Raw genomic sequence first — 16,170 nt, forward strand, 5'->3', positions numbered from 1 at the left:
GCTTTATGCCCTTTAACAAGTTACTCCAACTTCCTTACATTTTAGGTCTTCATCTATAAAATACAAATAATAATATGGACCCTCGCTGTCTCACAGGTTGTTAAACCTTAAAAAACTATACACATATATAGATATGTGTGCTATTTTTCTTTCTTTTTTTAATTTTTCTTTATTTTATTTCTAATTTATGAATCAAAACAAGCATTTCTATAACATAGCATAATAAAAAAAATGATTGAACATGAAACTGCAAATATATTATGTACAATTTGCTATTCCTTTTAAACATACAATAAAGTTATCATGTAAAATTCTTTTTTTTCCTTTTTTCCCTCCCCCTCACCCTAGAGACAGCTACCATTAGACACAAATATGTAAATATGAAAAATCTTCCTACACATACTTCTATTTATCTGTTCTTTCTCTGGATATAGATAGTATCTTCCTTCATATATATTTTGTAGTTAATTTGGGCATTTAAAATAGTCAAAATGGCTTAGTCACTCAGTTTTTCTTAAAACAATATTTCTGTTACTGTATACAGTGTTCTCTTGGTTCTGCTGATTTCATTCTTCATTATTTCACACAAGTCTATCCATGCCTTTCTAAAATCATCAAACTCATCATTTCTTATAGCACAGTACTATTCCATCACAATCATATACCACAACTTGTTCAGCCATTCCCTAACTGTTGGGCATCCCTGAAATGTAGTGGGAAAACCACAACTGGGAATACTAAATAACAAGACAATGAGCAACACAGCTCAAGGTTTTTAAAGTTGACAAAATCATCTTGGGAAGAATACCTCACACTCTCCACTACTTTAAATGGTTTGTCTTGAATATAAGATGGTGGGATAGGAATATGGAGTTGGAAGGGACCTTAGAGACCATTTCAATAATCAATAAGCATTAATTGTCTGCTATATGCCAAACATTGAGCTAAATGCTGTTGGTACAAAGAAAGCAAAAGATATTCCCTGCCCTCAAGAGACTCACAATCTAATGGGAGAGAGAGAGAGAGCTAGTAAACAAATGTGTACAAGCAAGCTATATACAGGAGAGGTAGGAAATTACAGAGGAAAGACGCTAAAATTAAGGAAAGACTTCTATAGATGGTGGGATTTTAGTTGGTACTTGAAGGAAGCCAAGGAAGCTAAGAGGCAGAGATAAAGAGGGAGAGCACACCAGGCATGAGAGACAGCTAGTGAAAATACCCAGTGTGGAGAGGGAGTGTCTTATTCATGGAACAGTAAGGAGGTCAGTGTCCCTGTATCAAAGAGCATGGGTAAGTGGGGAGAGGGAATTATAAGGTGTAAATGTAAAAGATTGTAAAGGTGGGAGGGTTGCTAGGTTATGGGGATTCTATGTATCTATTATATATATATATGTATATTATCCTGGAGGTGATAGTGAGCCACAGGGATTTTTTAAGTTGGAAGGTAACATGGTCAGACCTGTGCTTTAAGAAAATCACTTTGGTGGCTAAATGGAGTAGAGAAAGACTGGTGGCAGGCAGACCAATCAGCAAGTCATTGCAATAGTTGAAGCATGCCACCTCTGATAAGGGTATGTACCAGGGTGGTAGAGGAAAGAGGGAAGCATTACTGAAAGATGTTTCAAAGGTGAAACTGACAGGCCTTGGCAACAGATTGGATATAAGGATAAGACAGTAAGATGTCAAGGACAACACATATTTGATGAGCCTGGGAGACTGAGAAGATGGTGGTACCTTCAACATAAATAGGGAAGTTTGGAAGGAAGATGGGTTTGGGAGAAATATAAAAAGTTCCGTTTTGGACAAGTTGAGTTTAAGATGTCTACTGAACATGCAGTTTGAGAGGTCCAAAGGACAATTGGCAATATTGGTCTGGAGGTCAGCAGAGAGGTTAGAGAGGAAAAAGTAGATATGAAAATTGTCAGCACAGAGATGACAATTAAATCCATGGAAGCTAATGAGTTCAGCAAGTGAAGTAGTATAGAGAAAGATGAGAATATGGTCCAGGACAGAACTACAAAGGACACTGAAAAGGAACAGTCAGAATTGATAAGAGAATCAGGAGAGAATGGTGTCCCCAAAAGCCTAGAAAGAAGAGGGTCAAGAAGAGGATGATGATCAACAGTGCCAAAGACTGCAGAGAAGTCACAAAGAATGAGGACTGAGAAAAGGCCATTGTATTTGGCAATTAGGGGATCATTAGTAACTTTGTGAAGAACAGTTTTGGTGGAAGGATGAAGTCAGAAGTTGGATTGTAGAGGGTCAAGAAGTGAATAAGAGGAGAGAAAGTGGAAGCACCTCTTGTAGACAGTCTTCTCAAATAACTATGCCACAAAGGGCAGAAGCAACATAGTACAATAATGGGGATTGCAGGATCAAGTGAGGGTTTTTTGAGGATAGAGACATGGGCATTTTTGTAATTAAGAGGGAAGCAGCCAATAGACCCGGAAAGCTTGAAGGTAAGTGAGAGAATGGGAATAATAGAGGGGGAGGTCAGCTGGAAGAGGTAAGATGGAATGGGATCATTTTTACATGTAACAGGGTTTGCCTTGGCATAGAGTTTGTCTTGATGAGGAGTAGGGCCACTTCTTCCTGCGAGATGGAGGTGGAGGAGACAGTGGTAGAAGGCATTTGGATGAATGAAATGAGGAAAGAAGGGAGAAGAGGTAGTTTTCAGAAAGTGAACCCAGTCTAGTTCAACACTCTTATTTTACAGATGAGAAAACTGAGGCCAAGAGATATTGAGTGATCAGAAGATCATAGATTTAGAGCTAAAAGGGACCTTAAAGGCCATCTAGTCGAGCCCGTTCATGTTATAGATGAGGAACAAAGTCCAAGAGAAGTTAAATGACTTGCCCAGGGTCACATAGCTAATGACTGAATGAGGCAGGATTTAAATTCAGATTTTCCTGCCTAGAAGTCTAGTACTCTATCCACTGTACCACCATACTGCCTTGGAAGGCATCTTGCCCAAGGTTATACATCTAGTTAGTGGCAGCAGGAATTAGTCTCCTGAATCCCAGTTCTGTCTTTCTGCTACAGTAAACTCCTTCTTTCACTTGCCTCAAGCTTCCCAACACCATCACTGGATGCAAACATCCCTAGAAGCAAAGATTGATTGCTTTGTAATCTTCTCGAGTTCTACTTTACTTTGCAGTAAATGACTGAACCCCTTATGGGCATCAGTACTGTACATAATGAGGTGTCAGAATCTAACATTTTGAATATATTAGTAATGCCTAGTTATCTGTGTGTACCTAGAGGGAGAGAGATGGAACTTATATGCAGTCTTGCTTTCTGAGATTTCTGTCTATTTGCTGGAGATGTTTAGGCAATTTGGGGGCTGGAAGAAATTCCCTCTCCTCCAAAGTGGGCTACTTTAAACCTACGTGGAAAGTCAGACTTGAAATTGTGCACTAACAGGAATATCACAGTGGGTTTTCAATGAACATAATTATAAGCTTTACTGGCTGAGATTAAAGAATTCTCCCTGTGGCATTTGCAGCATATAATACATGAAGTGTTTTGCAAACCTTGAAACCTATTATTGTGAGATTTTTTTTTCCTTGGACCAGACCTGTGACTTCATTGATCCTTCCTCATTTGGAGCTCCCTTTTTCAATGAAGGTCAACACCTCCTCTGCAACTCTGGAGAGTTGTCCAAAACAATGAGAAGTTAAATGATTTGTCTAAGGTCATCTAGCTAGTATGTGGCAGTGGTAGGACTTAAGTCCACATGTTCCTGAGACCAGAGTTCTCTATCTACTACACACCATCATTATTGCTACATTCAAATCATATAAGGTCATAAAGTGATTATACTATATTCCTCAAAGCATTTATGTTGCAACAGGTTTCATATTGTGAGGTTTAAAAAGTTCAAGACATAATTTCTGAGTAATTTAATCACTTTATTAATAATGCCAGCATTTTTTAATAAAAGGTCAGTTACACTCTGAAATGCCAAAGATCCTCATGGTAGCGGGCTCATGTCTTATACACCTTTAGAAGCAGAGTGTTAGCTGAGGGTGGTAATCAACTCTGATTGGTAAACAATTAATGAGAGGTTGACTTTACAAAGAGAAGTGAGCTCACTGCAATGAGGGACTGACAGTGACATCCTGTCACTCTTGAACAGAGAGACTATCTTCATACCCAGACAACCCCCAGCCTTAGGCAATCTATGAAGAATCTGTATCCCCCACCCATCTTGAACTAGCTGGGTGGAGTAGCAGTGCCCAGAATGAAGAGAATGTTAATTCTATCTTCCATCAGCCCAGTCCTTGAAGAAACTGGACAAGGAAACAGGAGAGGGAAAAAAAAGCTGGGGTCTCCCCAGTTTTAAAGCTTGCTGAAACTGCCAAACTTCCTTTCCCTTTTCTTTTTAACTTTCCCAGGGCCCCAGTCAGACTATGGGCTACTGAATAACTAACTAGCTTCTTTTCTGCTCCACAGAACCTAAAGCGTGTGGCAGAGACCTGGATGGATGAATTTGCTGAGTATATTTACCAGCGGAGACCAGAGTATAGACATCTTTCGACTGGTGACATCTCTGCCCAGAAGGAGCTGCGGAAACATCTTAAGTGCAAGGACTTCAAGTGGTTCATGGCGGCTGTGGCCTGGGATGTCCCAAAATACTACCCTCCAGTAGAGCCCCCACCAGCGGCCTGGGGGGAGGTGAGGCACACACCGGGCATGCAACTGACTATTCCTGCTACCTCTCATGTCTTTCATAGAATAACTGAGTACAAAACATTCCAGAGATCATACAGTCCATGCCCCTGTCTCCACCCAGGGTTAACTAATACTATCTCAGATAAATGAATGTCCGCTCTCTTCTTAGGAATATCTACAATCTCCCTTTTTCCCCATCTCTTTGTTTTTAGGGCAAGTATAAGGCCATTGATAGCTTCATGAGGGAGTTGGACTAGATAACCCCTGAGTTCCTCCTGTGTTGGGATCTATGATCCTATAATTCTAGGCAGAATACCTAAACCAAAAGAGGGTTCACCATCTACATTGGTGGAAGAATGACCAACCCTATTGAAATCACAGAACCTTGAAGTTAAGTAGAAGAGTCACAGAAGCAGAGATATACAACTGGAAGGGACCTCAGAGGACACCTAATTCAACTCCCACTTTTTACAGACGAAGAAACTGTGGCACATGAGATTCAGATTTTACTCAGACACTCACAGCAAAAGGAAGGACCTATGATAAGGCAGCTAAATGGTATATTAGATAAAGCACAGGATTTGGCATCAGGAGGATGTGTTTGAACTCTGCCTCAGACACTTAATAGTTGTGTAACTGAGCCAGTCATTTAAATCTCTCTCTGTCTCAATTTTCTAATCCGTTAAAGGGAGATAACATGACCTTCTTCATAAGATGATTGTGAGTTAACATACGTAAAATGATTTGCAAGCCTTAGAGTGCTATAGCATGTAGGTTATTAGTCAGCTCCTGATCCCTGTGTCTTCCATGACCTAGCCCTTTGTGCTCAGGCTCCACAAGGCCCTAGCAGTGGTGTGTCTGATGCTTTCTCATCCACTCATCCTGTTGAGGGGAGGCAAGAGATGCATCCCCCAACACATAGCAATGACAGTTCAGGACCACCATCACTTTCTTAAACAAAAATTGACCTTTTCCACTTTGGATGCTTCTGTTTGATTTCACTTCATTTCACTAATGGGGAAATGGGGTGGGTTGAATCACCCTAGTTTCTAGAAAAAAAAATAGATAGACACACATACACATACATACATATATACATATATATGTGTGTATTGTGCACACATATACACATATATTATATTCTATATATTCTATATGCATACATATATGTGCATATATTATATATGTATACATATATACAGATATGATATTCTATATCATATGTTAATATAGATGTACATATATTGTGTATTATATGTATGCATATATAAACACATATGTGATATTCTATATGTTACATATGTATACATATATACATGCATATATATGATATTATACATTATATGTATACATATATACACATATATGGTATTGTATATTATATGTGTGTACACATATATACACATATTGCATGTGTGCATGCATGGTATTATATGTGTACATGTGTGTGCCATATATGATATTATATATGTGGGCATAAACATATATCATATATTATGAATTTATACCTCTACACACAGATATGATATATGTGTACATATGATGTATATTATACATGTATAAGTGTATACACATATATGATGTTCTATATTATATATTGTACATATATGCACATATATAATATTAGATATTATATATATACCTATACACATGTATTATAAATGTATACATATAATAATCTATATAATATATACAAATATATGATATTATGTATATTATTTATGTGGACATGAAAAATTATTGTTTCTAGTTTTTCATTGCTATGGCTTACTGGAGCCTCCTTCCTTCAAAAATTGTGCTCCAGAAAACTGGGCTAAATTGGACAGAATGGATTTATCCTAGTAATTTGCTCAGTTTTTAGAAGATTGCCTGCTCTGTGTCAGACAGAGGTTCAGACTGGAACTGATTGCCAAACAAAAGTAATCAGTCCAGTCATCCCCTCCCCCTAACCACTTACACAGGATAAGTACAGGTTAAATCATAGTGACTGGACAGGACCTTAGAAAGTATGAACATCAATCCTTTTTTTTTTTTTTTTTTTTACTGATGAAGAAATTCAAACTGAGAAAGGAGGAGTGTCTTATCTGGGGTTACAGAGCTAGTTAGTAGCAAGAACCAGTGATAGACAAATACCTTCATCATTCATCCTGAGCACAGCCCAGTGCCTGAGCCCCTCTCTGACTGCTGAGCCCTGATAAAAATGGGACCCAGTGGGCACTCAATCAGCAAACACATTCCACCAATATTCCTTAGGATGAGTTAGTCAAATGCCTGAGGATCCCCATAGGCTGTGTGTGTGTGTGCGTGTGTGTGTGTGTGTGTGTGTGTGTGTGTGTGTGTGTACAGATAGAGAGAGAATTTGGTTCAACCAAATCTTTTGCCCTAATTGAGGCCATTAAGCTATAAACGTGGGTTCAAATCTTGGTTCTATTACTACCTACATGACTCTGGATAAATCAGTTTTTCTTTTCCTTTCTGGGTCCTTATCTGTAAAATAAGGGCTTTGGACTAAATGTAATCAGGAAGGTTCCTTTGGGTGGAAAGTTGATGATCCTAGGGCACAGAGTCTACTTTTCCCTCCTGGGAAGAGTTTTCTGTTGGCACCATTCCACAAAAGAAAGGGAAAACGAAAGTCAATAGAGCATTCTCTATCATTCATGGAAGCTGCTTTGTTATATACAATCTTTTCCCATCACCAATTTTAAAAAAAGCAGACAATGAAAATTCAGACATCTCCTCAGCTTCTTTTGCTGAATCTTCAGCTGTTCTCTATAGCTATCCTTTATGCCTGGAATACATAGCTTCTCTCAAGTCCCAGTTCAGGCACCATCTTTCATAAGGAAACTTTCTTGATCTCTATAACTCCTTCCCCCATCTTACTCCATCATTACCTCATACATATCTTGTCTGTATTAGTGTATGTACATGTTTTCTTTCTTACTGGAAAATGTGATCCATGAAGACAAGGACTGTTTTGTTTTTGTTTTTGTAACAACGACTAATTGATTCATCTTGTTTAAAAGCTGGAAAATAGACATGATTGCCAGTGATGGCACAGTCTTTTTAGTTTGTTCACTCGAGAATTCATGACGATCTAGACCAGGCCTGATGACATTAGAATGGAAATTGGTACTGAATCTGTAACTCCACTAATTGTGAACCCTCTGGTAAGGTTTCTGGTCCATCTAATTATACAGGTCAGCCCCTTCTCTGAAACTTCTAGTCTTAGAGAGTTGTCTAGAGGCAACTAAAAGAAAGAATGCTGCTCTTGAAGTTAGGAAGACCTGAGTTGAAATCCCACCTCAAACACATACTTAACTGTGTGACTCTAGGCAAGTCATTTGACTATTTTCAGCCTCAGAATCCCCTCAAGGGGTTGTCATAAGGATCAAACAAGAAAATATTTGTAAAGCCCTTTGCAAAAGCACCATATAAGTGCTATTTACCTATTATTATTGTCATCAACTATTATAAAACACTGAAAGATTGTGTTCACTTGAGTCCAGAGTCACACGCCCAAGGGTATATCAGAGAGGATTTGAATTCAGGCCTTCCTATTTTCAAAGTTAGCTATCACCTTCAAATATACTGGTTATAAATAGCTATAACCTGATTTTCCTCTGAGAATAATAGCGGATGTTAACATAGCCTGTAAAGTTTACAGCGTATTTTACACATAGACCTCATTTGAGCCTTCCAACAACTCTCTGAGTTGTTATGCTACAGACAGTTTTGTCCTCATTTGATAGATGAGAACATTGAAGTTCAGGGAACTAAAGTTCTTGTCTAGGAACACAAAGCAAATAAGCACTAGAGGGGGAAAATTGGATTCAGATTTTTTCTGGCACCTAGTGAACATCTTTGTTGTGCCAGTCCAAACCAACAATCATTGTCCCACTGTAAAAAATACTGTACTGGGGGATGCAAAGTAAAAAAGAATAGTCCCTTGCTTCAAGAGGCTTAGGGGCATTTAGCATGTACACAGATCAGCTAATCGTGAAAATCTTAGGAGAGAAGAAAGCACTAACTGTGGAAATGTTGAAAATGTTGGAAATCAAGAAATATTTTCCCCAGAAGGCTATGTAAGAACCAACTTAGCTTAAGCAGAGTCAGGAAAACCTCCGTTCAAGTCTCACCTCTGATATAAATTAGCTTTATGAATCCTGGGAAAGTCCTTGAGCCTCTCAATATCCAAGGGGAATCTCTAAGACTAAAAGTTGCACTAACCCACCCCTAAGAAGAATAGCAAGACATGAATTTAATGAAATATATAGGTGAAGGGCCTTTCCCCCTGTTTTGGGAAAGGAAGTATCCTTATGGGAGCTCTCTACACCCTGGAAATGATAGATCTGGACAGAAAAAAAATAGATTATTAGAAGATAAAGTGAGGCTCCAAGGAGTGCATTCTAGCCACACAGCCTGTGTGATGGCACTGAAAATAGAATTCTGAGTATAGTTAATACAGGTGCCCAGTCCATTCTGTATGACAACAATATGTGCTTCAAGGGAGAGTGGAAAGGGAGGAGAGGTAGTTTAGAAAATCCTCTATTTACCTCTTTATTAAGAGGAAACGAAATTCTCCCACCCCTGCATAAACCTAGAGAAGAGTTTACCAGTGCAAGTTTATGGAACTCTCTAAACCTCAAATCAAAGAACTGAGCTGCTTTAAATGTTGAATAAGGAGGCCAATTTCCCTCCCCAAGGCTTGAGAGAAGTAAATAGTTTCATTGGAATAAACAAGAAACCATGACAGGTAGGGTTTTGAAAAAGCAAAAGAGGATGTGTGTAATACTCAGGAAGAAAGAAGGCATGTTTCCAAGGCTGGAAAAGGAGGGAAAGAATGTCAGTTATGCCAGGTAAACCCAATAATTGGGTTCTGAAAAGGGGGATAAAATTGGAATTGTTTCCAGAGCAAAGTAGACCCAATGAGTTCCAATCTTCCTTCTATAATGAAAAAGAGGAATCAAATTTTTAACTAAAGTTCAGGTATTTAAATCTAGTCTAATCCAACAAGTATCTATTAAGTGACTGTTGTATACAAGTCACTGTGCTAGGCAATGGGGATACAAAGACCAATTTTTTTTTTAAACAGTTTCTGCCCTCAAGGAGCAGGACTTCTATTAAAGAAGTCCATTGACATTCATACAGTCTCTTTTTCCATCTTTTGTTATAAGATAATGACATAATGAAGTATAGCATAGTGACAAGAGAACCAACCTTGGAATGAGGAAGTCCTAGGTTGCTATCCCACCTCTGACACATTTTGGCTAGACTACACCGGGCCAGTCAATTATCTCTGAGTGCTGTGAGCAACCCCCTAAGACTTTAAGTTGAACAGAGAAGGTACTTACCTGCTTTGGTAGAAATTCCTCACCAAGAGGGTACTACTGTATATATAAACTATACCAATTAAATCATAAGTCCTATCAGAAAACATTCATAAGTGTGCAACATTGTGCCAGAGATACAAACTCAAAACAAAAACAATCCCTGCCTTCAAAGACCTTATATTCTATTGGAGAATACAACATAGATCTGTGATCTCATCAATGGTGTTACTACATCCTCCAGTATAGAACCCAACCTATGGAGCCTTTCTCATCCAGTGTGGAAAAATCTATACTTGTCTGCTTTCTACTCTGAAAACATTTCCACCTCTAAAAAGAGTTTTAATGCTTGTAATATTTTATTATGGATACTTTTTTCCTTGAGAGAATTTTTAGAATCCTATAAACTTGAAATTAATTTGTTAGTACAGGCAGAGCTCCTGAATAAATTTAAAAGATTATTTATTCTTAGAGGGATTAAAAAAAAATGAGGAGTGCAGCCTGTTGGATTCTTTGAAGAAAATGATGAGAAGGAGACACAAAGAACTCCTGAGCTGTAAACACCAAGACTCTTTTATGGGACACGTGTGCCAAGTTGGAGGGTGCCACTCACCCTCTTCTGAATTGGCACTTGGCACAGTTTTCTGGCTGCTTGTCTATGCCAGTCTGATTCTGGGTAAACAACAAAGTACTCAAGCAGTTTCTGGCTCCAGTATCTTGAGACCTCAGTAGTAAATGATGTGCACAGCTTCTAAACAGCCTAGAAACTGCTATTCTCCTTTTCCCGCCATCCTTTCCAGATATGGCTACTAAATATTTGACTTTGAAATTTCCTGTCAGAATATGTCTACAGAGAGAGAGAGAGAGAGAGAGAGAGAGAGAGAGAGAGAACAAGAATAAATACCACATCTTTGGTATCACTACCATCAAATAATAAAATTTTCCCCTAGCCATTCTCTTTACATGTCACAGAAAGCTAGTGAATACGTAAACTATGACCCACTTTGTTTCCACCTAAAACAAAGTGCAAAATGACAGATGGGAAAAGCCAAACTGAAAAATACTAATACCTCAGATTAATACAGTCTTCCAAGTTTACAAAGCATTTTACAGCCATTAGACTTCGATTCCTTTCCCATAAGTTTACATCCTCACTTCCATTTTACTAGGCAATGAAATGACATGCCAAGGCTTAGCCAATGGAAGACAGTCAGAGGCTCACAGAAACAAAATCCCAGATTCTTAACAGTTGCACATATTGCTCTATTTCTCATTGAATTTCATGGAAAGCAGCATGGTACCAAGGTATCAGAGGACAAGGTTTCAAAGCACCCCTCTGGTGAGTGACCTTGGTCATGACATCTCCCTGGCATCTTTCCATCTACAAAAAGATGGCCTCTGAAATCTCTTTCACCTCCAGATTTATAATCCTATTTTCCACCAATTGTAAAAGGAGGCCTTCTGCCCCAACCTACATTTTATGGGGAACCCAAACTGTAGGTTTATGTTGGGGGGAGGAATGTGAGAATTTGGCTTCTCCTTAAAATGGATGGGCTGAGATCCAACTCAACTAGTGTCCAGCTGGCCAAAATTCAAATATAAGAAGGATGGACCTAAACAATGGAGAATTCTCCATTATTTGTCAGCCCTTCTCTTCAGTTGCATTTAACATGGGGTTCTGAATCTTTAACCTCTTCCTTCTTCCACTTGAAGTAATTCCTTTGCCTTGATGCTGTATTTTTTATTCTTCAGAGTCACATTTATATTGTGCTTTAAGTATTGCAAAATGCCTTACATGTGTTAATTCATTTGATTCTCACAGCTGTGGGAGGTAGATGTTGTTACTGACTTTACACATGAGAAAACTGAAGTTAAGTGACTTGCCTAGGATAACATATCAGGTATCTGGGGCAGAATTTGAATTCTAGTCTTCCTAACTCCTACTCTAATACTGTATCCATCCCACCAGCTCATAGACTGTTTGTCCTTCATTCTGGAAGAGGATCAGTGACATCAGAAGAGTGGTGTCTTGACTTGCAAGTGAACTGGATGTGAGTCAAAGCTCTACAAAGTCATAATTCTCACTCGCTCCTCCAGAGACATCATCCAGGTCCAGTGGCAAGACATAGTCAGGACCACTGGCAATGGCCCTGGAGAGAGTGGGAGACTTAGATGCCTTTAGAGTTAGCATGGCAACTCTCATGTTATAGCTTTATGCATTTCTAAACATGGAATGGCTCATTGGTATAAGGAACTCCCAAAGGAGAGAACTCTCATCTCCAAAGCAGATCAGTACATTCTCTGAAACATACTCTTAGAGAGTTTGCCTATAGGTCTAAGAGAATAAATAACTTATTCAAGATCACCCAGACAGTATGTATCAGAGGTGGACCTAGACCCAGATCCTCCTGGCTCAGAAACTCTTTCTACTCATTACCCAATGCCACTTCTCCATTTCTCTATTCATAGAAAAAGAAAAGTTTTTTGACAATCAAAATGGGCCATTGTTCCTTTGTAAACAATTATTTCCCATTACCTGTTCCCTGATCCCCCAATTTGTGCTCCCCACAACAAAAATGGTATGACTCACTTTTATTTTCATTTTAGAGACAACAGTCTTCCTTAGCTCCTCTAGAGAAGCTTTCATAGTTAGGAACATAAGGGAATCCCCATAGAAAAGCAACAATGCACTCTCAGGAGAAAGTTTTAGTTCATCTCCCCCATTTCCTTTGTAATGACAGTTCCCCCTTGCCTCCAAGTACCCTGATGGCAGCCCTCCAAAGTAAATGGATTACCTTCCCAAGCCAGGTAAGACTTCTCAAATTCAGCTAGGCTAACTGCTTGGATGACAGACATGCAACCTATGATGGGACCTGTCTGGAAAGCCTTTTCAGTTTAGTAGGACCAGCCAGAGGGCGTGTTGTTATTGTCGTTGAGTTGTTTCAATTGTGTCTGACTCTTCACGACCCCTTTGAGGGTTTTCTTGGCAAAGATACTGAAGTGTTATTTTTTTTAAAAAAAAAAAAGCAATTACCAAGATGGTTAAAAGCAATTCAAGAAGGTAAAAATAGATGAAACTGTCAATAAAAATGGCTGGAATAGTTTGCCATTTCCTTTTCCAACTTATTTTACAGATGAGGAAACTAAAGTAAACAGGGTGAAGTGACTTGCCTGGACTCACACAAGCTAGTAAGTGTCTGAGGTCAAATTTGAACTCAGATCCTTCCTGGCTCCAGGACTGGAACTCTATCTACTGTCCCACCTAGCTGCCCCATAAACTAAAAGTAATACTCCTCTACTAATATATGAGGTATGAGACCGAGATTTGAATACAGGTATGGTGCAATAAGGTACCACCATCTACTTCAGAGACTTCCTAGGTCTCATCTGTCTCAGTGTAATTTAATGAAGGGAACACTGCTCTGGGCAATTAGAAGAACAAGGTGTTAGTACCAACAATATTGGTTAGTAGTTGTGTGACCTTGAACAAGTCCTTTGACCTCTGCAGACCACATTTTTTGCATCCATATAAAAAGAGGGTTGGACTAGATGCCCAGGTTTCTCCCATATTTAAATTCCATGGATCTAGCTTTTTATCTTATCATTTACCTAGGACCTGTATGGGCTCAACACCATTTCTTCTTTATAAATAGAAGGATCTTTATAAAAGAAGGACCTTGTGCACATTCAGCCCACTTCCCCACAGAGAGGTGGTAGACTCAGCACAGACTGAGATTTATTTATTTGAGTCATGGCCAATGTGGGAATTTGTTTTTCTTGTCTATGCATATTTAATACAAGTGTTTTGTTTATCCTTTTTTGGTCAGGTGGAGAGGTAGAAAAGAGAAAAAAATGGGCTTTGTTTATTAAAAAAAAAATTCATTTTATTTTTTTGAAGCAAAAATAGCACTGGATTTTTAAAGTCAGAGTTCTGCTATACATGTGATTGTAAGCCAGTCACTTTATCTTTCCAAGTCTCTTTGCTCACCTGTAAAATGAGGATAATAATATTCCTACTTCTTCTATCATAGAGTTGTGGTAGAAAGTATTTCATAAACTTTAAAATGCATGTGTGTATAATACGTGTATGTGCACAATAGCTGTATGACCATGACAAGTCATTTAATCTCACTGAGCCTCAAGCATCTATTTAAGACTATAAATGACAGATGGCCTCCCACATTGGGAATTTCCAAGACAGCCAAATCACAAGCCCTTCATGTATTGGCCCTAGGCTACCAGAGAGATTCCACCTGTTACCAAACCCTCTCTCCTAGGTGAAGAAAAAAATGGTCACCTTTTTTAAGGTAGGAGAAACTTGAACTATTTGGTAAATGACTTGAGGTGCTTTTTTCACTTGATTTGACTATGCTCTTAGCTGTCATCTTTCTCCAGAATTGAGTTTAAGGGGAGAGAAACACCATAGGACTGAAAATATTCAAGCAGGCAGGCTGTATGTCAGGTTAGACATCCTGAATTACAGTTGAAATGTAAATAATTTGTGGTGTGTGTATGTATTATGTATGTATATGCTGTGTGTGTGTGTATGTGTGCGTGTGTTTCAAGCAATTCCTCACTGGATATAGTTATGGGGGGACAAATTTAAAATACACATTTATATTCCTTAGGAGTTCAGGAAGCCTTCCTCTGACTGTTGCAATGTTCCATAAAAGAAATTAATTCAAAAACTTTGTACCCCTTTCTTCCCCCATTCCTTCTGGGGTCCATGCATTTGATAAAACCATTTATGATACAACTTTGAAAATCCAAAAGATAGGTGGGAAAAGAAAGAAAGTTCTGTAGTAAATTAAATAACCAAATATAAAATTGGATGAAAGATTCACAACAGACAAGTACTCCTTTCCCAACAAGGGCCAGGAATTCTTTTTAAAACAATGTGAGCTTCCTTTCCTTAATGTACCAATCTTGGCCCATCGGTTTGTCACATTCCCATCATGCAAAAGCAGAATATTGAAGAAGGAAAAAAAACCTCATCTGCTATGCAGCCAAATGATGGTGCCACTCAAATCCCCTCATCAAGATTAGTGTCACACTTAATTGCAGAGAATTCACAAAGACAGTCAAGCTAAGGGAGAACCAGCTCTCTCAATGTTATTCAGGCTTTGCTTGACTGCTTGAGTTCCTACAATTCAATGAGCTTTATCAATTACTCCACATCAGTTATAATGAAAGAAAGTTCAAACCCAGGTATTTTTCCAGGAGGTATACATGGTCTCAGTGGGCATCAGAATTAGTTAAGATCAAAGGATCACAGACCTATAGCTGGAAGGGACTTTCTGAGGCTACCTAGTCTAACCCCCTTCATTTTACAGAGAAAATTGAGAGCAGCAGAGGTTGTCACTTGCCCAAGGTCACACAGATATTAAGTACCAGAAGTAGGATTTGAACCCAGAACCTTTAACTTTTTCTACCATATCTAATGGTGGCATTTTAAAAGGTTCAAGAGACATTATTTCTGGGTAATTTAATCATTTTATCAACAATGCCAGCATTTTAATAAAAGGATGGTCATTTGGCCATCTCCCTTTCAGACCAGAGACGATCATGACTATATTCCCATTGGAAAAAAGGGTGCTCCCAAGGGTGGCAATCTTATTGGTTAACAATTAATGAGAATGAATATTACAATGAGGTCTACACCTGAACTTTGATTATGTCATTTACTTCTAAGTTACCCCCAAACTTACACAATCTACTCAAAGAATTTATGCCCACCCAAATCTGAGTGAAGCATAGTGGCCTCCTCCTCCCCCCATGGGGTCTGTCTGAACAAGAAAGTTAGTCCAATCTCATTATCAATAATGTCCTTCAGGAGACTGAACTTTTAAAATCAGGACTTTAGAAAAAGGCAGCAACTCTGAATATCCCTATATATATTAATTGATGATAATTCAGAATGATCAAGTAACAATAGTCTCAGGAAGATGGCAAAGATAGACCCTTAGTGACGGATAAGGTCAAAGCGAAGCAGCACAAATGGAGTTCATGGACTCTCTACACCAGTCTGAAGTCTACATATAAAAACTGGAGCAATGAAATGGGAAGGCTAATAATCATTTCTCTCAGTAGTCTGTGGAAGGGTTGCTTCTTCCTAGCAGTGAAGCACACATTCTCAAAGTTCCAACCCATATGGAAAGGCATCATGCTT

At 38.7% G+C, this 16,170-nt stretch overlaps 1 protein-coding gene across 1 annotated transcript in view; it reads left to right on the top strand.

Annotated features, from left to right (window-relative positions):
• The window catches only part of GALNTL6 (polypeptide N-acetylgalactosaminyltransferase like 6), a 241,567-nt gene that overhangs the window by 159,133 nt on the left and 66,264 nt on the right, over positions 1 to 16,170 (top strand). Inside the window, exon 5 of the mRNA XM_072625044.1 lies at positions 4,456 to 4,677. Coding sequence (XP_072481145.1) covers positions 4,456 to 4,677 — 222 coding nt within the window. The remainder of the gene's footprint in view (positions 1 to 4,455; positions 4,678 to 16,170) is intronic.

Source organism: Notamacropus eugenii, chromosome 7 (genome assembly GCF_028372415.1).
Source record: "Notamacropus eugenii isolate mMacEug1 chromosome 7, mMacEug1.pri_v2, whole genome shotgun sequence".
NCBI classification, from domain to species: Eukaryota; Metazoa; Chordata; class Mammalia; order Diprotodontia; family Macropodidae; genus Notamacropus; species Notamacropus eugenii.